The sequence below is a fragment of the Coregonus lavaretus genome, assembly GCF_964263955.1.
Source record: "Coregonus lavaretus genome assembly, chromosome: 10".
In the NCBI taxonomy this organism is placed as follows: domain Eukaryota; kingdom Metazoa; phylum Chordata; class Actinopteri; order Salmoniformes; family Salmonidae; genus Coregonus; species Coregonus lavaretus.
This window is the reverse complement of record NC_139997.1, coordinates 2,465,348-2,491,016: the sequence shown is the minus strand read 5'-3', so window position 1 is coordinate 2,491,016 and position 25,669 is coordinate 2,465,348. Positions and strand designations below refer to the sequence as shown.

Here is a 25,669-nt window from a genome sequence, read left to right as displayed (position 1 = left end):
GACTCCTTCATTACGAAGCAGAGGCCCCTCAAGTCTCTTCATTACGAAGCAGAGGCCCCTCAAGGCTCTTCACAACGAAGCAGAGGCCCTTCAAGGCTCTTCATTATGAAGCAGAGGCCCCTCAAGGCTCTTCAATACGAAGCAGACAGAGGCCCCTCAAGGCTCTTCACTACGAAGCAGAGGCCCCTCAAGTCTCTTCATTATGAAGCAGAGGCCCCTCAAGGCTCTTCACTACGAAGCAGAGGCCCCTCAAGGCTCTTCATTACGAAGCAGACAGAGGCCCCTCAAGGCTCTTCACTACGAAGCAGAGGCCCCTCAAGGCTCTTCACTACGAAGCAGAGGCCCCTCAAGACTCTTCATTACGAAGCAGAGGCCCCTCAAGGCTCTTCACTATGAAGCAGAGGCCCCTTAAGGCGCTTCATTATGAATCAGAGGCCCCTCAAGGCTCTTCACTACGAAGCAGAGGCCCCTCAAGGCTCTTCACTACGAAGCAGAGGCCCCTCAAGGCTCTTCACTACGAAGCAGAGGCCCCTCAAGGCTCTTCACTACGAAGCAGAGGCCCCTCAAGGCTCTTCACTACAAAGCAGAGGCCCCTCAAGGCTCTTCACTGCTCAGTAACATCAGCTGTAGGAACAGGCCCTATGAGACCCTCATCTCTTGTCCACCTTGTCTTGTAACATAGAGAAATCAACCACATCAGCACTAAAGACAGTCCTATTTTGAGACCAGCTGCAGCCCTGGCTGACAGAGAGAGGGTCTTTTAACACGTCGTTTAAAGTACACCGAGAATTTTAACAGTTTTTTTTTTAAACAGTCACCATGAACTGTGCCTTCTCCAGCTGCTACTGAAAGTTGAACTGTGCCCTCGTTTTAAATATCTGACAAGATCTCTTGTTGTAGTTCAGGTAACCTAGCAAACTGTACCGAACTGGAAATGTCATCAGGAACACTTGGAAAATAAGAGCCACACCTATTACATTTATTTGTATGATGTTTCAAAAAATGACCCACTAGAGATATGCAGCCAAAGACAAAGGCCAAGTCCCAAATGGCACCCTATTCCCTGCATAGTGCCCTATGGGCCCTGGTTAAAAGTAGTGCACTATGCAGCGAATAGGGTGCCATTTGGGACACACCAAGAGTGCTTGGCTGCTGCTCTCTGCCAGAGTGAATAATGTGGAAACTGGCGTGTGTTTATCTCAGTCAGTGGTGTGAGAAATATGCCCTAATGTTGTTTGGGTTTCAGAGCGTTGAATCTTGGAGCCCATTTAGTTACGTCTGTAGAATGACAGCTGGATGCAGCCCATTTTGTAACGACTTTGTAGGGTGCCGTCTTTCGGATGGGACATTAAATGGTGTGCTGACTCTCTGTGGTCACTAAAGATCCCATAGAACTTATCATAAGGCACTGCATCGCAGTGCTAGCTGTGCCACTAGAGATCCTGGTTCGAATCCAGGCTCTGGCCGCGACCGGGAGACCCATGGCGCGGCAGACAATTGGTCCAGGGTAGGGGAGGGAATGGCCGGCAGGGATTTAGCTCAGTTGGTAGAGCATGGCGTTTGCAACACCAGGGTTGTGGTTTCGATTCCCACTGGGGGCCAGTATGAAAAAAAAAAAAAGAATGTATGCACTCACTAACTGTAAGTTGCTCTGGATAAGAGCGTCTGCTAAATGACTAAAATGTAATGTAAAATGGGTGTTTACCCCGGTGTCCTGGTTAAATTCCCAATCTGGCCACCTATTCATCCCCAGCTTCCAATTGGCTCATTCCTCTCCCCTGTAACTGTTCCCCAGGTCGTCGCTGTAAATGAGAATGTGTTCTCAGTCATCTAACCTGTTAATATAAATTAATGATGCACCCCATTTAGTAACGACAGTAGGATGATGGTGAAACAGCCAAAACCAAACTATCACTTTTCCATCCCACTTTGATTTCTCTTTCTCAGCCTTTCGGATGAGACACACACACATGCTCGCGCTTACACATAAACACACCCGCACGCACGCACACACACACACACGCAAGCACACACACACACGCACGCAAGCACACACACACACGCAAGCACACACACACACACAATTGGAGGCTGCTGAGGGGAGGATGGCTGGAACGGAGTCAATGGAATGGCAAATACCATGATACCACACAATTGTTTACAATATATCACATTTTGGTTTGTGTGGTTGTTGGTTTAGCTTTCTGTGACTTTGTAGTAAGTAGGGTCTGCATGTGTACGCACTTATTACGTCATGATTGCAAGGTGTCCGACATCTTTTCCAACTTTTCCAACTGTCCCGATATCTTTTTAAACTGTCCAATTATCTGGTTTGAATATCCATTCTAGAATGCCCTTCTAGCCAATCAGAAATTAGTATTTAACAATGCTGTGGTATAAATGTTATGTATTGAACACAGTGCAATACCAAAGGTCCTCTGTAGCTCAGCTGGTAGAACACGGCGCTTGTAACGCCAAGGTAGTGGGTTCGATCCCCGGGACCACCCATATACAAAAATGTATGTACGCATGACTGTATTATTATTATTATTATATTATAAGATATGAATTAATGTTAATAAAGTCCAACAAGGAAAAACTTCGCTAGCTAATTAGCTAGCATTGGTTTGTTTTTGCAGAGACATATTTATTTGGAACATCTGATGACCTAACGTGGTGATGAACATGAATTTCTCTGGTCCCTACTGTTGCAGTCATGAAGCAAGTGGCACTATGCTGTCAAATCCTCCCACGTTTCTAGTTTGACCAGCTGTTTTCAGCAACTTATATTTTTTTTTTTGGTTGTCATATTGGCAGGTTTGCTAGCAACAAACCATTTAGCTAGCTTCCAGCCTAGTGTTTGATATGCAGTGCGATCTCCTTTGTAATGAACAGTGTCAAGTGTGCTGGCAAACTTTTCTAGCTAAGCCAGGCAAAATCGGGCAATATCAGCTCATAGTTATGAATGTATCCAAGTTAATGTCAATCGAAAACAGCTACTTTGCTGTTATTCTGGCTGCAGAGGTCGTGACTGTGTTAGCCGTAGCTAGCTGGCTAGCTAGAAAGCAAAGGATAAGAACGTTGCCAACGAACATGGCAACGGAACATAAAGAACTAACGACTGGGTCGCGTCCGTAAATATCGAACTAACGACTGGGTCGCGTCCGTAAATATCGAACTCATCGAACGAATGACTGGGTTGCGTCCGTAAATATCGAACGAATCGAACGAACGACTGGGTCGCGTCCATATATATCGAACGAACGACTGGGTCGCGTCCATTAATATCGAACTAATCGAACGAACGACTGGGTCGCGTCCATAAATATCGAACTAATCGAATCAACGACTGGGTCGCGTCCGTAAATATCGAACTAATCGAACGAACGACTGGGTCGCGTCTCTGGGTCGCGTCCATTAATATCGAAACTAACCGAATGAAGGACTGGGTCGCGTCTCTGGGTCGCGTCTCAACCAAAAAGATGAGAAACTATGAATTTGCTTATATAAATGAAAACATTAACAAAAATGTTTTATTTCTACCGGTAAATGTGTGCTTATAGTATTGTTTTCTTTGGCAACTGTGGTATAAGCAGGATAAACAGCTTAAACAAACGCAACGGAATAAACGTTGCTGTTATTCTGGCTGCAGAGGTCGTGACTGTGTAGCCGTGGCTAGCAAGCAACAAGCAAAGGATAAGAACGTTGCCAACGAACATGGCAACGGAACATAAAGAAGGAACGACTGGGTCGCGTCCGTTAATATCGAACTCATCGAATGAACGACTGGGTCGCGTCCATTAATATCGAACTAACGACTGGGTCGCGTCCATTAATATCGAAACTAAACGAATGAAGGACTGGGTCGCGTCTCTGGGTCGCGTCTCAACCAAAAAGATGAGAAACGATGAATTTGCTTATAAAAAAAAGAAAATATTAACGAAAAAAAGTATGTATACCAGTAAATGTGTGCTTTCATATTGTTTTCTTTGGCAACTGTGGTATAAAGTGGGATAAATGCATTCTCTACATTACCGTGGAAACATTAACTCCGCAAAGGGGCTCGGCTCCGCCTCATCTCGCTGCGTTGTCCATTATTTCCACGGGAAAGGTACAGAACGTCTATATCATATAGAATTCATATGTAAGGGATAAACGCAGACGTTCTGTACCGTTCCTTGCAAAAGTATTCATCCCCCTTGGCGTTTTTCCTATTTTGTTGCATTACAACTTGTAATTTAAATGGATTTTCATTTGGATTTCATGTAATGGACATACACAAAATAGTGACATTTAAAAAATAACTTGTTTCAAAGAATTCAAAAAAAATGTATAACGAAAAAGTGGTGCGTGCATATGTTTTAATGTATTCACCCCCTTTGCTATGAAGCCCATAAATAAGATCTGGTGCAACCAATTACCTTCAGAAGTCACATAATTAGTTTTAAAAAAGTCCACCTATGTGCAATCTATGTGTCACATGATCTCAGTATATATACACCTGTTCTGAAAGGCCCCAGTGTCAAGAGTTGCTGTAGGTAGGTGTGGTGTGGAATCAGGCGCAGGACGCAGAAGTTAAGTCCAACAAAGACTTTAGTAGATCACACAAAATATAATCCAAAAACAGCCCGGAGGCGAGAAAAGCGCGCACAGGCGTGAACAAACGGGCGCACTAAACAGTAATCTTCTCCTTAAAACAAACAAGGAGGTAAGCTACAAAATAGCACTCCTAAAAACAGGTAGCGCAGCAACACGACAAGGAACAATTACACACAACACCTAAACTAACAACAAGGAACTAAATAGGGTGCTTAATGAGACATAACACAAAACAGGTGTGACAAACAGACAAAACCAATCAAACAAGAAACATAGAACGGTGGCAGCTAGTACTCCGGAGACGACGACCGCCGAAACCTGCCCGAACAAGGAGGAGGGGCCGCCTCGGCCGAAACCGTGACAGTACACGGTCAAACATAACCAGACTTGAAACAAAATCCCACAAACACGAAACAAAAACCGACTGTTTAAATATGGCTCCCAATCAGAGACAACCAGCTGACAGCTGACACTCGTTGCCTCTGATTGGGAGTCACTCAGGCCAACATAGAAATAATCAAACTAGACCCACAACCTACAACACAAAACATAGAAACTAACACCCTGGCTCAACATAAGAGAGTCCCCCGAGCCAGGGCGTGACACCCAGAGTCTGCAACACCACTAAGCAAGGGGCACCACTAAGCAAGCGGCACTATGAAGACCAAGGAGCTCTCTAAACAGGTCAGGGGCAAAGTTGTGGAGAAGTACAGATCAGGGTTGGGTTATAAAAAAAATATCAGAAACTTTGAACATCCCACGGAGCACCATTAAAACCATTATTAAAAAATGGAAAGAATATGGCACCACAACAAACCTGCCAAGAGAGGGCCGCCCACCAAAACTCACAGACCAGGCAAGGAGTGCATTAATCAGAGAGGCAACAAAGAGACCAAAGATAACCCTGAAGGAGCTGCAAAGCTCCACAGCGGAGATTGGAGTATCTGTCCATAGGACCACTTTAAGCCGTACACTCCACAGAGCTGGGCTTTACTGAAGAGTGGCCAGGAAAAAGCCATTGCTTCAAGAAAGAAATAAGCAAACACGTTTGGTGTTAGCCAAAAGGCATGTGGGAGACTCCCCAAACACATGGAAGAAGGTACTCTGGTCAGATGAGACTAAAATTGAGCTTTTTGGCCATCAAGGAAAACGCTATGTCTGGCGCAAACCCAACACCTCTCATCACCCCGAGAACACCATCTCCACAGTGAATCATGGTGGTGGCAGCATCATGCTGTGGGGAGGTTTTTCATCGGCAGGGGAAACTGGTCAGAATTGAAGGAATGATGGATGGCACTAAATACAGGGAATTTCTTGTTTCAGTCTTCCAGAGATTTGAGACTGGGACGGAGGTTCACCTACCAGTAGGACAATGACCCTAAGCATACTGCTAAAGCAACACTTGAGTGGTTTAAGGGGAAACATTTATATGTCTTGGAATGGCCTAGTCAAAGCCCAGACCTCAATCCAATTGAGAATATGTGGTATGACTTAAAGATTGCTGTACACAAGCGGAACCCATCCAACTAGAAGGAGCTGAAGCAGTTTTGCCTTGAAGAATGGGCAAAAATCCCAGTGGCTAAATGTGCCAAGCTTATAGAGACATACCCCAAGAGACTTGCAGCTGTAATTGCTGCAAAAGGTGGCTCTACAAAGTATTGACTTTGGGGGGGTGAATAGTTATGCACGCTCAAGTTTTCTGTTTTTTTTGTTATATTTCTTATTTGTTATACAATAAAAAATATTTGCATCTTCAACGTGGTAGGCGTGTTGTGTAAATCAAATGATACAAACCCCCCAAAAATCCATTTTAATTCCAGGTTGTATGGCAACAAAATAGGAAAAATGCCAAGGGGGGTGAATACTTTCGCAAGCCACTGTATATGGGAACCATTTGAACCAAGGGAGACAGGGGAACCAGGGGAACTAGGGGGACCAGCAGAACCAGGGGAGCCAGGGGAAACAGCAGAATCAGGGGAGCCAGGGGAAACAGGGGAGCCAGGGGCAACAGCAGAACCAGGGGAGCCAGGGGAAACAGCAGAACCAGGGGAGCCAGGTGGACCAGCAGAACCAGGGGAAACAGCAGAACCAGGGGAGCCAGGGGAAACAGCAGAACCAGGGGAGCCAGGTGGACCAGGGGAGCCAGGGGGACCAGCAGAACCAGGGGGACCAGCAGAACCAGGGGAGCCAGGGGGACCAGCAGAACCAGGGGAGCCAGGGGGACCAGGGGAGGTTGTATCTCTACTGGCAGCACATCTTCAACCTCTTCAAGTATGTCTTTGTTTTTTCACACCCTAACTGTACACCCTAACTGTACACCCTAACTGTACACCCTAACTGTACACCCTAACTGTACACCCCGTGTAGCTCAGTTGGTAGAGCATGGCGCTTGCAACGCCAGGGTTGTGGGTTCATTTCCCACACGGTGGGCCAGTATGGAGAAAAAAAATAAAAATAATGTATGCACTCACTAACTGTAAGTTGCTTTGGATAAGAGCGTCTGTAAAATGTACACCGTAACTGTACACCCTAATTGCAACATCCAGTATTTTCCAGAAAAAGGAAAATGTATAGAATAAACTGGTGTTTTACAACTGTTTGGTGTGGCCGGTCACATGAATGTATACATGTTAGAAACAGGAGTAAACGAACAAGTAGTGCTGTAGCCATAGAAACAGAATTATTGGAAATGTCCGGTTTCTATGGCTACAGCCCTGTGAACATGGCCACCACATAGAACAGGAGAGAAAGTGACAGTCTGAGAGACTCGTCTGCTCATAGATTTGGGTCGCGTTCGCCTGCTCAGACGTTGCATGTATCAACCAATGGTGGATCCACGTGTCATACTTCCAGATTAGAGTGCAAGTTGCGATTTCCCACAAACTTTATAGCCTATAGCTTTCCACATGTCTACGTAGCTATTCACCCTCCACTGATTGAGGTCTGGTTTGCAGTTGAACATCCGGGGTATCATACATCTATGTAGAAAGAACTTGTCACAACAAGGGAATACTGTATTTGAGTCAGGTAGCAAGTGGTATTTCCACAAACCTTTCCACATGTCCACCATGTAGCTTCCAGTGGAGTTGGTGGTCCTCTGTAGCTCAATTGGTAGAGCATGGTGCTTGTAACGCCAAGGTAGTGGGTTCGATCCCCGGGACCACCCATATGTAAAAATGTATGCGAACATGACTGTAAGTTGCTTTGGATAAAAGTGTCTGCTAAATGGCTTATTATTATTATTATAATTCAATCCAGCCTCCCCTGCTTGAGGTCTGGCTTTCCACGTTCGGAGTTATCATACAACTATGTAGTAAGAACATGTGACAACATCCTCAGTGATTTATGAAAAGAGTTGAACTCACCTGAACTGTCACCTTCGACCCTGAAGCCCAGAGCCGTGGTTGGTGCACCTGGAATTAGGCTTTATGTCTTCGCCCAGGGCCAACTCTCATTTGACCGACAAATACCTCAGCACTATGAAAGGAGAGAAAATTACATATCTAGGTATAGGGCTTCAACTGATCATCATCCACACTAATTGTTATGAGAAGCTGTCCTTTTCATTTAGAACTACAAACACACTGAACTAAGGGTGCCCCGGAGGGGACAGAACTAAGGGTGCCTGGAGGGGACAGACACAGGATGATTATTATATAGAATACGCCTACTACCAATAGTTGACTCTCATCTTGTCTTTGTGTGTTTTGGAGCTGTGGTTTATATACAAGGACCTCCTCACCCTTTTAAAACGTGACCATTACACACTGCATTTAGAAAGTATTCATACCCCTTGACTCACTCCACAATTAAATTCAATGTTTCAGCCTGAATTCAAAATGGATTACATTGATTTATTTTCTCACCCATCTGCACACAATACCTCATCATGACAAAGTGAAAACAAGTTTGTCGATTTTTTTTGCTAATTTATTAAAAATGAAATACAGAAATGGCATTTACATAAGTATTCACACCCCTGAGTCAATACATGTTAGAAGCACCTTTGGCAGCGATTACAGCAGTGAGCCTTTCTGGGTAAGACCTGAAAATGGTTGCAATGATCAACAACCTTTTTGAATATTGAAAATAATAATGGGCTAATGTTGCAAAATCCAGGTGTGGAAAGCTTCTAAGAGCTTTCCACACCTGGATTTTGCAACATTAGCCCATTATTATTTTCAATATTCAAAAAGGTTGTTGATCATTGCAACCATTTTCAGGTCTTGCCATAGATTTTCTAGTAAATTTAAGTCAGGAACATTCACTGTCTTCTAGGTAAGTAACTCCAGTGTATATTTGGCCTTGTGTTTTAGGTTATTGTCCTGCTGAAAGGTGAATTCATCTCCCAGTGTCTGGTGGAAAGCAGACTGAACCAGGTTTTCCTCTAGGATTTGAACTGTGCTTAGAGCTATTCCACTTCTTTTTTATCCTGAAAAACTCCCCAGTCCATAACGACATCAAGCATACCCATAACATGATGCAGCCACCACTATGCTTGAAAATATGGAGAGCGGTACTCAGTAATGTGTTGTATTGGATTTGCCCCAAACATAACACTTTGTATTCAGGACAAAAAGTTAATTGCTTTGCCAAAATTTTTTCCAGTATTGCTTTAGTGCCTTGTTACAAACATCACTCTGTCAATTAGGTTAGTATTGTGGAATAACTACAATTTTGTTGATCCATCCTCAGTTTTCTCCTATCACAGGCATTAAACTCTGTAACTGTTTTAAAGTCACCGTTGGCCTCATGGTGAAATCCCTGAGTGGTTTCTTTCCTCTCCGGCAACTGAGTTAGGAAGGACGCCTGTACCTTTGTAGTGACTGGGTGTATTGATACACCATCCAAAGTGTAATTAATAACTTCACCATGCTCAAAGGGATATTCAATGTCTGCTTTTTTATTTTTACCCATCTACCAATAGGTGCCCTTCTTTGCGAGGCATTGGAAAACCTCCCTGGTCTTTGTGGTTGAATCTGTGTTTGAAATTCACTGCTCGACTGAGGGACCTTACAGATAATTGTATGTGTGGGGTACAGAGATGAGGTAGTCATTCAAAAATCATGTTAAACACTATTATTGCACACAGAGTGAGTCCATGCATCTTATTATGTGAGTTGTTAAGCAAATTTTCACTCCTGAACTTATTTAGGCTTGCCATAACAATGGGGTTGAAAACTTATTGACTCGTGACATTTCAGCTTTTCATTTTTAATTAATTTCTAAAAATTTCTAAAAACATAATTCCACTTTACCATTATGGGGTATTGTGTGTAGGCAGACCAGTGACAAAACAAATCTCAAATTAATCCATTATACATTTAGGCTGTGACACATCAAAATGTGGAAAAAGTCAAGGTGTGTGAAGGCACTGTATACTTCTGTATAGATGTAAACTTTATTGATATACCTCTGTCAAGGAGTTAAGTAGGCTAGTACTCAACGTTTGTGTATTTAATATACAGGACATTGCTTCTTTCTTGGAGCCCTGCATTGTGTAGTATCACATGTTCCGGATGTTTCTGAGATTTGGACATGGTTCAGGAAAACCTGAAGACTGATGTTGGATTATATTAAAACAAGTTTTCTTCATTTTAACAATCACAAGGTTGTTGGACTTGGTCTTCCTGTGTTAGGACAATCGTTGAAATAATAGAATGTATTAAATGCAAATATACTCTGGACTTGATGCTGTGTAGTTCTAATGAGAAAAACATGAAATGTGTTTTTGAATTCAACATCAGATAGTAGTTTTAGTGGGCCCATATGGACCTCTGGCTTTGTTTCGTTATGTAACTGCGTTGTTGAATGTTTACAGGCTTTCTGGGAAGCAAGCCGATGCTTCTTTCCGGGGCTCAGAGGGTAGTTCAGGAAGGGTGGGATGGAGAGGTGGGATAGAGAGAAGGAGTGAGGGATGGAGGGAAGGATAGAGGGATAGTGAGATGGAGGGATGGAACAGAGAGGAGTGGTGGAACGGAGGGACACAGAGACGAGTTGAGGAGCTCTGAGGAGTAACAGACCTACAGGCTATCTGTTTGCCTTCTGATAGAGTCCAGCCACCCACTAGCCTGGTGTCCTATAGTAGTATTATTAATATTAGGGTAGTGGAATATTCTAGCGTTGTCCCAGATCTGTTTATACTGTCTAGCCAACTGCCGTGACAACCATAGGAGTTGATTATACAGTACAAAACAGATCTGGAACCAGGCTAGAGATTTTCCACAGGTCTCTAGGTAGGCTCAGTTGGTAGAGCATGGCACTTGCAACGCCAGGGTTGTGGGTTCGTTTCCCACGGGGGGGGGGGGGCAGTATGAAAATGTATGCACTCGCTAACTGTAAGTCGCTCTGGATAAGAGCGTCTGCTAAATGACTAAAATGTAAATGTATAGAACCCTCATAGAGGATGTGCAATCAGTACAACCACTAGTGCTGCTACCAGAAAAGTTGAGCTCATGTTTCTTCAAGAGATTATTTTACAAAATCAAACGAGAGTAAAACATAACGTGGCAAAGAATATGAAAGGAATCTGACGTTAAAATGCAGCGTGACGTGCTGTTAATTCAGCTGGTCTGTGTTCAACTGTCATAATTCCCCTTGCTTTGCTTGGCAGTGAGAGAGCTGTAGGGCTAGCAGCCAGCGACATGTAATCCCTGAACCAAACGCCTGCCTCCACAAAGTATCTGTCCCAAACGGCACACTCTTCCCTATGGACCCTGGTCAAATGTAGTGCACTATGTAGGGAACAAGGGTTGCCATTTGGGACTCACGACAAACTCTCCAGGTTTATATAAGGAGTGGCTTCACACCCTCCCGTTCCTCCTGTAGCACTCTGGGGTTTCGTTGTTCATAGCAGACGTCTAAAAAAATCTGTTGAACATAAACAACGGTGGCTTGGGGTGCTGTAGGACCTCGGCTTGACGGTGGCTTTGTTGAAGATGTTGAGGCGATGGAGGAAAGTTGTGAACGCTGTGTGAGCGTTTGGTCTTTTCTTACTTTAGCCTGGGTTACTTCTTTATGGAATTGTCATGCATTGTTTGACTTGCACCCTGTTTCCCGCATAGGGCTCTGGTCAAACTTAGTGCACTATATAAGGAATAGGGTGCCTTTCAGATGTTCTCCTGACTGTTCTTTAGGAATTTAAAGCTTATGTGTTTGTGTTATTGACCCTTCAGATTGATTGGCTTAAAGAGATGTAAGAAAAGCCTACAGGCCACCCAGAAACTAGCTGGTGAATTGTACAAGCTCTGAACTAAATGATATTCTGGGTGGAAATCTACCCTCTGGAATAGGTTACTTGGTTACCAAGGCTTTTAGCAAAAAGCTCCTTGACTAAGACCAAGACATTTAGTTTGAGTCTTGAGACATATAATTTCACCAGAACAGTCCTATCTATATCTGATTGTAACTGATAACTTTTTAATTTCCAGTAATATTTCATTTTCAGTTTCTTTAAGGGGTCAACAAACCCTTCTGTACTCGTAAGGCAGACTTTACACAGGCACCTTGTCAAGCCACAGTCTATGTGGTATTTCTTTGTGGTTTGATTTTAAGCCTGATCTCTCTTGGTGTTTTCACATCCCCTCTCCTATCATACCTTGGCATCAAAGGACTTCAAATTCCCCAATGTGCCTTTTCCCCAGTTCTTTATTATTTATTCCATTGAATTCAAATCACAGAATCTTTATTGCTGTCTCTCCTCTTTGAGAGATGATAAAAGGTTATCGTTTGACCCAGAGAAATGGGAACACATTCCTCTCTGCTCCCTCAAGCATGTATGACAGGACTGGAAAGAGATGTTTTCACGTTTAGCCTTTAAAAACGTTGGAATAGGGCCTCTCTCTGGTGAGTGAGAGATTTTTGTCTGGGCTTGTTGTTGTATGGACTCAGCCTGAGTCAGAGGTGTGCTCTTACATTACCATACAGCCATACCACTGGTCTCACCTGTTTTACCATACAGCCGTACCACTGGTCTCACCTGTTTTACCATACAGCCGAACCACTGGTCTCACCTGTTTTACCATACAGCCGTACCACTGGTCTCACCTGTTTTACCATACAGCCGTACCACAGGTCTCACCTGTTTTACCATACAGCCGTACCACAGGTCTCACCTGTTTTACCATACAGCCGTACCACAGGTCTCACCTGTTTTACCATACAGCCGTACCACAGGTCTCACCTGTTTTACCATACAGCCGTACCACTGGTCTCACCTGTTTTACCATACGGCCGTACCACTGGTCTCACCTGTTTTACCATACAGCCGTACCACTGGTCTCACCTGTTTTACCATACGGCCGTACCACTGGTCTCACCTGTTTTACCATACAGCCGTACCACTGGTCTCACCTGTTTTACCATACGGCCGTACCACTGGTCTCACCTGTTTTACCATACAGCCGTATCACTGGTCTCACCTGTTTTACCATACAGCCATACCACTGGTCTCACCTGTTTTACCATACAGCCGTACCACTGGTCTCACCTGTTTTACCATACAGCCACATGACTGGTCTCACCTGTTTTACCATACGGCCATACCACTGGTCTCACCTGTTTTACCATACAGCCATACCACTGGTCTCACCTGTTTTACCATACAGCCGTACCACTGGTCTCACCTGTTTTACCATACAGCCACATGACTGGTCTCACCTGTTTTACCATACGGCCATACCACTGGTCTCACCTGTTTTACCATACAGCCATACCACTGGTCTCACCTGTTTTACCATACAGCCGTACCACTGGTCTCACCTGTTTTACCATACAGCCACATGACTGGTCTCACCTGTTTTACCATACGGCCATACCACTGGTCTCACCTGTTTTACCATACAGCCATACCACTGGTCTCACCTGTTTTACCATACAGCCATACCACTGGTCTCACCTGTTTTACCATACAGCCATACCACTGGTCTCACCTGTTTTACCATACAGCCATACCACTGGTCTCACCTGTTTTACCATACAGCCATACCACTGGTCTCACCTGTTTTACCATACAGCCATACCACTGGTCTCACCTGTTTTACCATACAGCCATACCACTGTCATATCAGCTGTCTTTCCATGGTCTTATCGAGGTCTTGTAGAGACTGCGTCTTGCTTCCATAGATCATGATAATGACTGCATGTTTGATGAACATCTATTCTGTCTGGAAGAGAAAATATGCAAGCAGAGAATGAATGAATGAATGAATGAACAAATGAATGAAAGCAGAGATTATTTAGTGAAACTCGATGTTATGAACAGCAGATGTAACAGCGCTTATTGCAGTACCTTGTTCCACACCTACAATATTCTTCTTTCTTAAAGACACACACACACGCACGCACGCACACACACACACACACACACACACACACACACACACACACACACACACACACACACACTACTGTTACAGTATGTATTACACTACCCTGGGCCACACTCTCTGTCAATCCTTTCCTCCCCCTAAACTACCAAAGCTTTCAGGTTGTGTGTTTGTATTGGAGAAATGACATTGACTTCTGAACTTGCCCAGTTTCTGAGGGAATCATGGCTTAAAGTCATTAACGACTACAGACTAGAAACACTGTAACAACATGTTGAGGTTGTGTTTGGCTCAGTCCTTTAGCTGTTTTTTTTATATAGGGTCTACATCATGTCAATCCACACAGTAAGCCAAGGAAACAGGCCAGAGAGCGTTTTGGTGCCAGAGTTGTTGCCTTTTATTCTCAGTGTGACAAAAAACAAACCCTGATGAAGGCTAAGGGCTTACACGTGTTGGTTTTACTTTACACAATAAAAGCGCTTGTATCAACTTCCGCTGTCCTCCAAGAGTTGCTGGATCTCCTCTGGACTTTCATTTGCTCCTCAATTGGTTGGAGAGTTCCCTTCCCTTTGACTGTGACAAGGCTGTATGTTATATTTGTGGAATTTCTTTCCTTCTTAATGCGTTTGAGGCAATCAGTTGTGTTGTGACAAGGTAGGGGTGGTATACAGAAGATAGCCAAGTCCGTATTATGGCAAGAACAGCTCAAATAAGCAAAGAGAAACGACAGTCCATCATTACTTTAAGACATGAAGGTCAGTCAATTCGGAAAATGTCAAGAGCTTTTAAAGTTTCTTCAAGTGCAGTCGCAAAAACCATCAAGCACTATGATAAAACTGGCTCTCATGAGGACCGCCACACGAAAGGAAGACCCAGAGTTACCTCTGCTGCAGAGGATAAGTTCATTAGAGTTACCAGCCTCAGAAATTGCAGCCCAAATAAATGCTTCACAGAGTTCAAGTCACAGACACATCTCAACATTAACTGTTCAGAGGAGACTGCGTGAATCAGGCCTTCATGGTCGAATTGCTGCAAAGAAACCACTACTAAAGGACACCAATAATAAGAAGAGACTTGCTTGGGCCAAGAAACATGAGCAATGGACATTAGACCGGTGGAAATCTGTCCTTTGGTCTGATGAGTCCAAATGTGAGATTTTTGGTTCCAACCGCCGTGTCTTTGTGAGACGCAGAGTAGGTGAGCGGATGATCTCCGCATGTGTGGTTCCCACCATGAAGCATGGAGGAGGAGGTGTGATGGTGTGGGGGTGCTTTTCTGGTGACACTGTCTGTGATTATTTAGAATTCAAGGCACACTTAACGAGCTTGGCTACCAAAGCATTCTGCAGCGATATGTCATCCCATCTGGTTTGTGCTTAGTGGGACTATCATTTGTTTTTCAACAGGACAATGACCCAACACATCTCCAGGCTGTGTAAGGGCTTTTTGACCAAGAAGGAGAGTGATGGAGTGCTGCATCAAATTACCTGGCCTCTACAATCACCCGACCTCAACCCAATTGAGATGGTTTAGGATGAGTTGGACCGCGGAGTGAAGGAAAAGCAGCCAACAAGTGCTCAGCATATGTGGGAACTTCTTCAAGACTGTTGGAAAAGTATTCCAGGTGAAGCTGGTTCAGAGAATGCCAAGAGTGTGCAAAGCTGTCATCAAGGCAAAGGGTCGCTACTTTGAAGAATCTGAAATATAAAATATATTTTGATTTGTTTAACACTTTTTTGGTTACTACATGATTCCATATGTGTTATTTCATAGTTTTAATGTCTTCACTATTATTCTACAATGTAAAATTTTTTATAAATAAAGAAAAACCCTTGAATGAGTAGGTGTGTCCATACTTTTATAATAATATAATATGCCATTTAGCAGACGCTTTTATCCAAAGCGACTTACAGTCATGCGTTCATAAATGTTTTGTGTATGGGTGGTCCCGGGGATCGAACCCACTACCCTGGCGTTACAAGCGCCATGCTCTACCAGCTGAGCTACAGAGGACCACTAGAGTGTGTGTATATATATATATAAATATTTCCTGATCTTTCTTACATCTCCTAGATACAGGACAGACACTTCAAAACCTTAATCCTTACGATTTTATTTTTTTACCGTCTTTTTTGCCATTTATGAATGTGTTATTCAATGCGTTTCCATGTGCTACAGTAGAAAAGGCCAAATTCAATATTTTATCAAATGATACCTAAAGGGGTCCTAAAATTGAAAATCAAATAGCTAAATGATCCATAGTATGACCTTCTTAAAACAATTCCATATGTTAGCTAGCTAGCTTGGCAAAGCATTTAGTGTTGTGTGCTTTGTGCTGCACTCACCACACAATTTGTTTCACATGAAGTGTGCCTGGCTCAGTTGGGAAAGTTTAACGCTAGCTAACGTTAGCTAGCTAACTAATGAGCAGGTGCACATTATCAAACCGAACCTAACAAAAAAATAATCCTTCTTCTAGATGTAAAAGACTTGCTCTAGAAAAAAAGGAGATGTATTACGCAGCTTTATTGTTTTAGTTAAAACAATTGTGATGAAAAGGGGGTGATTACACCAGGAGAATAACCTCTTTTCCCTTTTTCTGTTGGCTCCCCCCATGTGGAGGTTTTGTGCTCTCTGATTGGCTCAAACTCAAAGTTCTCGGCCACCGACGAGCATTGTGATTCTACAAGTAGAAACGAAAGGTTCGTCGGCACCGGGTCGCTACGCAGCAGGGACGTCTTCTGTTCTAGCATGAGAAGGAACGGCCTTCCACTGTGCTAAGTGCCTATCGGCAGTCAGATACCATAATATAACCATGGCCATCTTAATGACCAAGGCGAGGGGTTGTCGGAGACTTGATGTGTGTATCATATTATCTTTACATTTACATCATTTATTACCATGTGGTCAATGTTGGTGGCAGCGCCAGGGTATAACGGTTATTTTCTTTATGCGTGTGCAACAGGCCTGTCATGGCAGTGAACGGCAACTGCTGCTTGAGAACTACAGACACAGAGGTACCCACTGTCTCTGCCCACTGGACGCAAGCAATGATTTTCCAATTAGAACTTTTGATTGTTTTTTCCCCCCATAACTTGGGCTCTGTTAATGTCAAATCATTGACTCCGGCAGTTTAACTCAGCGTGATTTTCTCTCTCTCTGGAAGTTAGGGCTCAATAGAACATTGCTGAGTGCAAAAAAAAAGGTTAGAGGTGGTCTTCCTGGTCACCTTTGGCCTATTTCACCCCCCCCCCCCTCACACACACACACACACGCCAGTGGGCCTACTTCCTGGCTCCCAGTTTAGATAGCAAGTAGTATGGATGTTGTTTGCCGGTAGCCATCTCCCCACCGTTAGTTGTTTATTCAGTTGTCAGGAGGCTCCGGGGCTGAGGGAGGGCTTATGTTGACATTTTGACCCAGCCAACAGCGTTATCCCTCGGACATCAAAAAACACCTCGGCCTGGTCTGGGAAAGGGCTGGCTCCATCTGCCTGATGTGTCTGAGTGTCTGTCTAGGATTAAGGCTGGGAGCAGTGTAGGGTATGAGCCATATACATGGAATCTATACAATGGACATATATTCAGTGTTCATTCAATTGCCTTGGTCTGATGGGCTGTTTTCCATTCTAGTAATTATATTTAAAGAAGCTTTGAGTTAAGTGTGGGGTTCTTGTTGTGGCGTCTACGGTTCTTTAGAATTCTAAAAAGGTTCTTGACATGTACGGAAGCCTGCAGGGTCCCTTTCATAGCACACAGCAAATTGGCCAGTGTTAACTAGTGTTGATTTTTCAGTGTAACATTTCTAGTGTTGATTCAATAGTTAAATTCACACTGTAAAGAGAAACCCAGCCGAAACCCTCAAATAGCAAGCGGGGAGAGAGATAACATACTATTTTTTTTATTTATTTTACTTTTCCAATCTGTCACCCGTTACTGAAATGGTTGTTCCAGTTTAGCTGTTTAAGGTAGTCTCTTACCTTTGTCTTCCCAACCCTGGCAGTCATCCTGAATAGAGGTTGCAGGTGAATAGAAATTCCAAATCTTGGATATCCCCACTCTGGCTGGATTCCAACAGTCGATATGTTGATAGATCTTCGGCAGCATTCCACATCACTTTGCAAACCAGCATAATGTGATTGCAGGCCTGATGTAGCCTGTAAACCATGAGTTTCAGGCCACTCTATTAGGGTCAAACTTGGCCCTCAAATGAAGGCTTTATGAAATATGTACAGGATTGTATGACAACATATTCACTTAGGATCTCATTTGGTGAAGGCCACAGGACTGAAAATGAATGAATGCAACAACAATGTCTCTGTCACTGTCAAACACAGTCATGGGTGGTATTGGTAACTCTACAATTCACTCGAAAAGGCACCCTGGGAAACATGCAAGTCAAGTTTAAAACCCTACCAATTCCGGTCCTGGAGGGCCGAAACATTTCTGGATTGGGATTTTTGTATGGTTCCTCAAAGAACCATCCCATTTATGGGTCTCCAGAGACCGTAATATGGTTCCCCTATGGCGTCGCTCTCAAGAATCTTATTTGGTTCCAACTTGCATTTTTATTTTTTAAGGGTGTAGCCGGACAAGCTAGTCTGTAGCGGCCTTTCCAACTACTGTAGCTGGCCAAGTTAAAGGTGCAATTTGCAACATTTATTCATTTTCATTGGTAATTTCAGTGAATAACCATTTGGCTGGCATTTTGCTGAGAAATTAAGGATTGTGTCTTAAATATCCAGTTGGCTGCACTGATTATGGTCTGACTGGGTGTGTGGAATGCCTAGCTATGAAGGACGTGTACGTAAACAGCTACACTGACTTGTACGCTAACACACAGACCCACACACACATGCACGCGCACACACACACACATATGGATACACACGGATACATGCACACATGCGCACACACACACCAACACATACGCACAAGCACTGGCTGGCGTTTATTTATTTAGTTACTGTGTAATGTTTTCAGAACTGCTATTCGGCCCCGGTTACAATTTGTAATATAAATATTGCTGCGCTGTATGGAAAGAAACTATATTTAAGACTTGCCATATGTTCTATTAATTGGTAGGAAGGATTGGCGACAATGGCTGCGTTTTTAGAGTGACTGGTGTGGCAGTACTTGGATACTGCCACTCTTAGAATAAAGGTGCTATCTAGAACCTAAAAGGGTTCTTCGGCTGTCCCCATAGGAGAACCCTTTGAAGAACCCTTGTTGGTTCCAGGTTGAACCCTTTCCACAGAGGGTTCTACATGGAACCCAAAAGGGTTTTTACCTCGAACCAAAAAAGGGTTCTCCCATGGGGACAGCCAAAGAACCCTCTTGTGTTGTTTCAGTGGACTTTAGGGGGATGTTGGGGCTTAACTGTGTTGTTCTTCAGTAGTTATATATTAGTTAGGGCCCTGTGGTAGTTAGGCTGTGGTAGTTAGGCTGTGGTAGTTAGGGTGTGGTAGTTAGGGTGTGGTAGTTAGGCTGTGGTAGTTAGGGTGGTAGTTAGACTGTGGTAGCTAGGGTGGTAGTTAGGCTGTGGTAGTTAGGCTGTGGTAGTTAGGCTATGATAGTTAGGGTGGTAGTTAGGGTGGTAGTTAGGCTGTGGTAGTTAGGCTGTGGTAGTTAGGCTATGATAGTTAGGGTGGTAGTTAGGGTGGTAGTTAGGCTGTGGTAGTTAGGCTGTGGTAGTTAGGCTATGATAGTTAGGGCCTACAGCCCTGTGGTAGTTAGGCTCCATTAAAGGCTCTGACTTTGTTGACACTCTGCCACGCTACATGGCTTAGTTTGTGAGGACAATGAGACCCTCCGTCCTTTTGTGACGCGCTGCAACCTGAACCAACAATGCTTCACTTCACCTAGAGAGTGGGGGGGAGAGGAGGGAGGGAGAGAGAGGAGGGGTGGGGAGAGAGAGAGGGAGGGAGAGGAGGGGTGGGGGGAGAGGAGAGGAGGGGTGGGGAGAGAGGAGAAGAGGGGTGGGGAGAGATGAGAGGAGGGGTGGGGAGAGAGGAGAGGAGAGGAGGGGTGGGGAGATAGGAGGGGTGGGGAGGGAGGAAAGGAGGGGTGGGGTGGGGAGAGAGGAGAGGAGGGGTGAGAGGAGAGGAGGGCAAGCTCAATCAAGCACAGTTTAAGTCTTTGAAAATATTTCAAATAATATTTTAACTGGTTGGCTGAGTGGCACGGCCTTGGTCCTGTCTGCGACTCTCATGGTGACTGAAAGAAGGGGTCCTGAGGCTTGCAGCGTCTCTGAAACAGAGAGACCTAACCCTAACACGAGAACTGTGTTTATCTTGCAGGTCACTTCCTGGGCAACAACACAGTGATTGATGTTCTGAGGAGTCAGGGCTATGAAGTGGAGCACACTCCCGCGGGGCAGCCCATTAACAGGTAATAATACACCCCTCGCTGTCCTCACCAACACACCACCACACAACCACTCTCCACCCTCCCTCTCTCTCTGACTACCTCAGCATTGTTCAAATCCCCCCCTGGAAAAATCTGCTATTCTGCCCTTGAGCAAGGTAGTTAACCCCCACAACCACTGCTCCCCGGGCGCCGATGTCGTGGATGTTAATTAAGGCACCCCCCCCCCCCCCCCCTGAATGCGTTCAGTTGTACAACTGACTAGGTATCCCCCTTTCCCCTTCACATCACCCAACCATCCTGCCTACCCACAACCCCCTCCTCCACTCTACCCAGATTGTTATTACATTAATAGGACACTTAATAATACCATGAATATTATTACAAGGAATGGCTTGTAATCCATTTTGATGTGGATGAGAAATGAAATATCCGGTGTGTCAGAGAGTTAGAGTAGGTGGTAGTGTTGTTACAGTGAGGTCAGTGATAACGGTGACGCTCATAGTGTCGTTGTTACAGTGCTAACCTCATTAGACCTCGTTGCCCTCACATTGGCTAACATCACGCTGTCTTAAGGCTGGTTTCAAATCGGTCTATCGACGTGTCTGTCGCAGTGACATCATGAACATTCTATTGTCGTCTGACATCAAACTTGTCGTCGTCGTTATGAAAAAGTATAAACACAAAAAAAACGACAAGCTACGTGACATCAGCAGTGTGGTGGTACCAAATAGAATGAATGCTATATTTTAACACCAATAAACCCATCCGTTTCAAAATGAATTTAGTATATGTCAATCTAGCAAACCAGGCAACTAAAAGCAACGTTCTAAACAATGTTTTGGTTCGTTTCTGGCTTCTTAGCTAGCTAGCTGGCTAGCCAGTTCAAATAATGGCCATATCAAAGCTGATAACATCTTAACTTTAGCTAATTGTTATTCAATAGTGCAGGAAAATAAACTCACAACAAGATCATTATTTACAAGTCAATGGTAAAATAATTACAGAAAATAGCTTACGGTTGTGAGTGTGACGAAATAAAAGCAGGGCATTCTACCAGAGAATTTTAGAACTCTCCATGACAATGGACATAGCGACAGGGTCAAAGTTGAACTTTCGTTTTCCTGCATCAAGGAAACCGACAGCCGCAGTGACGGTCTACAGACATTCCACCAAAGTATAAATTAAATGTTGTTTTGACCAGTGACACTTGTCGCATTCTAATTGTCTACAGACATGTCCATAGACAAAGTATAAACCAGCCTTTAGACTGCTACTACACATTATACACATTACTGCATCTGGACATTACATAATCACTGCACATTATACAGCGCATTCGGAAAGTATTCAGACCCCTTCCCTTTTTCCACATTTTGTTACGTTACAGCCTTATTCTAAAATTGATTAAATAAGTGTTCTTCCTCATCAATGTACACACAATACCCCATAATGACGAAGCGAAACAGTTTTTTTTAGACATTTTTGCAAATGTATTAAAAATAAAAAATAAAAAATACCTTATTTACATAAGTATTCAGACCCTTTGCTATGAGACTCGAAATTGAGCTCAGGTGCATCCCGTTTCCATTGATCGTCCTTGATGTTTCTACAACTTGATTGGAGTCCACCTGTGGTAAATTCAATTGATTGGACATGATTTGGAAAGGCACACACCTGCCTATATAAGGTCCCACAGTTGACAGTGCATGTCAGAGCAAAAACCAAGCCATGAGGTCGAAGGAATTGTCCGTAGAGCTCCGAGCAGCATTGAAGGTCCCCAAGAACACAATGGCCTCCATCATTCTTAAATGGAAGAAGTTTGGAACCACCAAGACTCTTCCTAGAGCTGGCCGCCCGGACAAACGGAGCAATTAGGGGAGAAGGGCCTTGGTCAGGGAGGTGACCAAGAACCAGATGGTCACTCTGACAGAGCTCTAGAGTTCCTCTGTGGAGATGGGAGAACCTTCCAGAAGGACAATCATCTCTGCAGCACTCCACCAATCAGGCCTTTATGGTAGAGTGGCCAGACGGAAGCCACTCCTCAGTAAAAGGCGCATGACAGCCCGCTTGGAGTTTGCCAAAAGGCCCCTAAAGGACTCAGACCATGAGAAACAAGATTCTCTGGTCTGATGAAACCAAGATTTAACTATTTGTCCTGAATGCCAGGCGTCACGTCTGGAGGAAACATGGCACCATCCTTACAGTGAAGCATGGTGGTGGCAGCATCATGCTGTGGGGATGTTTTTCAGCGGCAAGGAGTGGGAGACTAGTCAGGATTGATGGGAAGATGAACGGAGCAAAGTACAGAGAGATCCTTGATGAAGACCTGCTCTAGAGCGCTCAGGACCTCAGACTAGGGCAAAGGTTCACCTTCCAACAGGACAATGACCCTAAGCACACAGCCAAGACAACGCAGGAGTGGCTTCTGGACAAGTCTCTGAATGTCCTTGAGTGGCCCAGCCAGAGCCCGAACTTGAACCCGATCTAACATCTCTGGGAGACCTGAAAATAGCTGTGCAGCGAATCTCCCCAACCTGACAGAGCTTGAGAGGATCTGCAGAGAAGAATGGGAGAAACTCCCCAAATACAGGTGTGCCAAGCTTGTAGCATCATACCCAAGAAGACTTGAGGCTGTAATCGCTGCCAAAGATGCTTCAACAAAGTACTGAGGAAAGGGTCTGAATACTTATGTAAATGTGATATTTCAGTTTTTGCTTTGTCATTATGGGGTATTGTGTGTTGATGAGGGGGAAACAACGATTATAAAAAAAGTATGCACTCACTATCTGTAAGTCGCTCCGGATAAGAGCGTCTGCTAAATGACTAAATTGTAATTGATGTTAGTATACACATTATACATGATATTATATACATTATACATGATAGTATACACATTATACACGATAGTATACACATTATACACGTTAGTATACACATTATACATGTTAGTATACACATTATACATGTTAATATACACATTATACATGATAGTATACACATTATACATGTTAGTATACACATTATATATGATAGTATACACATTATACATGATAGTATACACATTATACACAATATTATACACATTATACATGATAGTATACACATTGTATATGATAGTATACACATTATACATGTTAGTATACACATTATACATGATAGTATACACATTATACACAATATTATACACATTATACATGATAGTATACACATTATATATGATAGTATACACATTATACATGATAGTATACACATTATATATGATAGTATACACATTATATATGATAGTATACCCATTATATATGTTAGTATACACATTATACATGTTGTTAGTATACACATTATACATGTTAGTATACACATAGTACATCTTATTATTATAGACAAGACATCATTTTACAAAGTAAATAATTACTGCAAATTATACACAGTGCAAATATATTATACATATTAAACACATTATTACACTGTGACCTCCATCCCTCATTGGTCATTGTAAAATATTTGACCATTTGGTCGTTCTGTTGTTTCAGGGCATAAGAATGTCTTCTTGTGGGCAATGTGACCATAAAGCCCCAACGCCTCTGTAGCGAAACACTACACAGCCGGAATACAATCTGAGTACATAGCCTGAACAGGCCCCAATCCCACTATCCACATAATCAACTACAGAACATCCCAAGGGTTCTTGTAAATTCAAACGTTCACAAGCCGAATGGACTCTTTGTGTGTTCAGAGCAGCAGTCTAGACTGCACAGCTCCTCCACTCCAAACATGGAGTTTGAATGTTTGATTTGCGCTGCTCTTACTCGGTTGTAATTGACAAAAAAAAGGTTCTTAGTGGTCCAGGTCCCCTGTCAGACTGGGGGTACCAGTGTTCTGTGTAATTTAACACGAACACATGATGGAACGATAAGCTTGTTAAATGTTAGTTAGTCACTCCAACAATGAAAGATGGCAAATCTGGCCACATTAAGAATAGATTATTTTACTACACAGTAATCACACAATGAACAGATTAAAGTAAATTCGCTCATTCATTTTACACACACAATATTCCATATAACATGAAGGGCTCTATTTGATCAAACATAACGGTAAATCAAAGCGCTGGCGGTAGCACTATTGGTCAGCACTATTGGTTAGAAATATTTATGATATTTTTACAGCCGGAATTATGAGCGCAGTAGCTAGCGGTGGTGCGGAAGAACTGGGTTTAACAGAATAAACAAGTTGTAGGTGTGACGAGAGCTTGGCCACTCACTGGCCAATGAATGCGTTCCATGGCTTAATACTGCATACGTTTGTCTCGACGGTGTCTCTATCTCTCTCTCTATTAGTCTCTCTCTATTAGTCTCTCTCTCTCTATTAGTCTCTCTCTCTATTAGTCTCTCTCTCTATTAGTCTCTCTCTCTATTAGTCTCTCTCTATTAGTCTCTCTCTGTTAGTCTCTCTCTATTAGTCTCTCTCTCTATTAGTCTCTCTCTCTATTAGTCTCTCTCTCTATTAGTCTCTCTCTATTAGTCTCTCTCTCTATTAGTCTCTCTCTATTAGTCTCTCTCTATTAGTCTCTCTCTCTCTATTAGTCTCTCTCTCTATTAGTCTCTCTCTATTAGTCTCTCTCTATTAGTCTCTCTCTATTAGTCTCTCTCTCTATTAGTCTCTCTCTCTATTAGACTCTCTCTCTATTAGTCTCTCTCTCTATTAGTCTCTCTCTATTAGTCTCTCTCTCTATTAGTCTCTCTCTATTAGTCTCTCTCTATTAGTCTCTCTCTCTCTATTAGTCTCTCTCTCTATTAGTCTCTCTCTATTAGTCTCTCTCTATTAGTCTCTCTCTATTAGTCTCTCTCTCTATTAGTCTCTCTCTCTATTAGTCTCTCTCTCTATTAGTCTCTCTCTCTATTAGTCTCTCTCTATTAGTCTCTCTCTATTAGTCTCTCTCTCTATTAGTCTCTGTTAGTCTCTCTCTCTATTAGTCTCTCTCTATTAGTATCTCTCTATTAGTCTCTCTCTCTATTAGTCTCTCTCTATTAGTATCTCTCTATTAGTCTCTCTCTCTCTTAGTATCTCTCTATTAGTCTCTCTCTCTATTAGTCTCTCTCTCTATTAGTCTCTCTCTCTATTAGTCTCTCTCTATTAGTCTCTCTCTAATAATCTATCTATTAGTCTCTCTCTCTCTATTAGTCTCTCTCTCTCTATTAGTCTCTCTCTCTATATTAGTCTCTCTCTATTAGTCTCTCTCTCTCTATTAGTTTCTCTCTATTAGTCTCTCTATCTCTATTAGTCTCTCTCTATGAGTCTCTCTCTATTAGTCTCTCTCTATTAGTATCTCTCTATTAGTATCTCTCTATGAGTCTCTCTCTCTATTAGTCTCTCTCTC

At 43.2% G+C, this 25,669-nt stretch overlaps 1 protein-coding gene across 1 annotated transcript in view; it reads left to right on the top strand.

Annotated features, from left to right (window-relative positions):
- LOC311135793 (metalloprotease TIKI1-like) overlaps window positions 1-25,669 on the top strand; it is a gene marked incomplete at both ends in the record, with an annotated part of 89,889 nt that overhangs the window by 31,049 nt on the left and 33,171 nt on the right. The window contains one exon of the mRNA XM_084169835.1: window positions 20,223-20,313. Coding sequence (XP_084025961.1) covers window positions 20,223-20,313 — 91 coding nt within the window. The remainder of the gene's footprint in view (window positions 1-20,222; window positions 20,314-25,669) is intronic.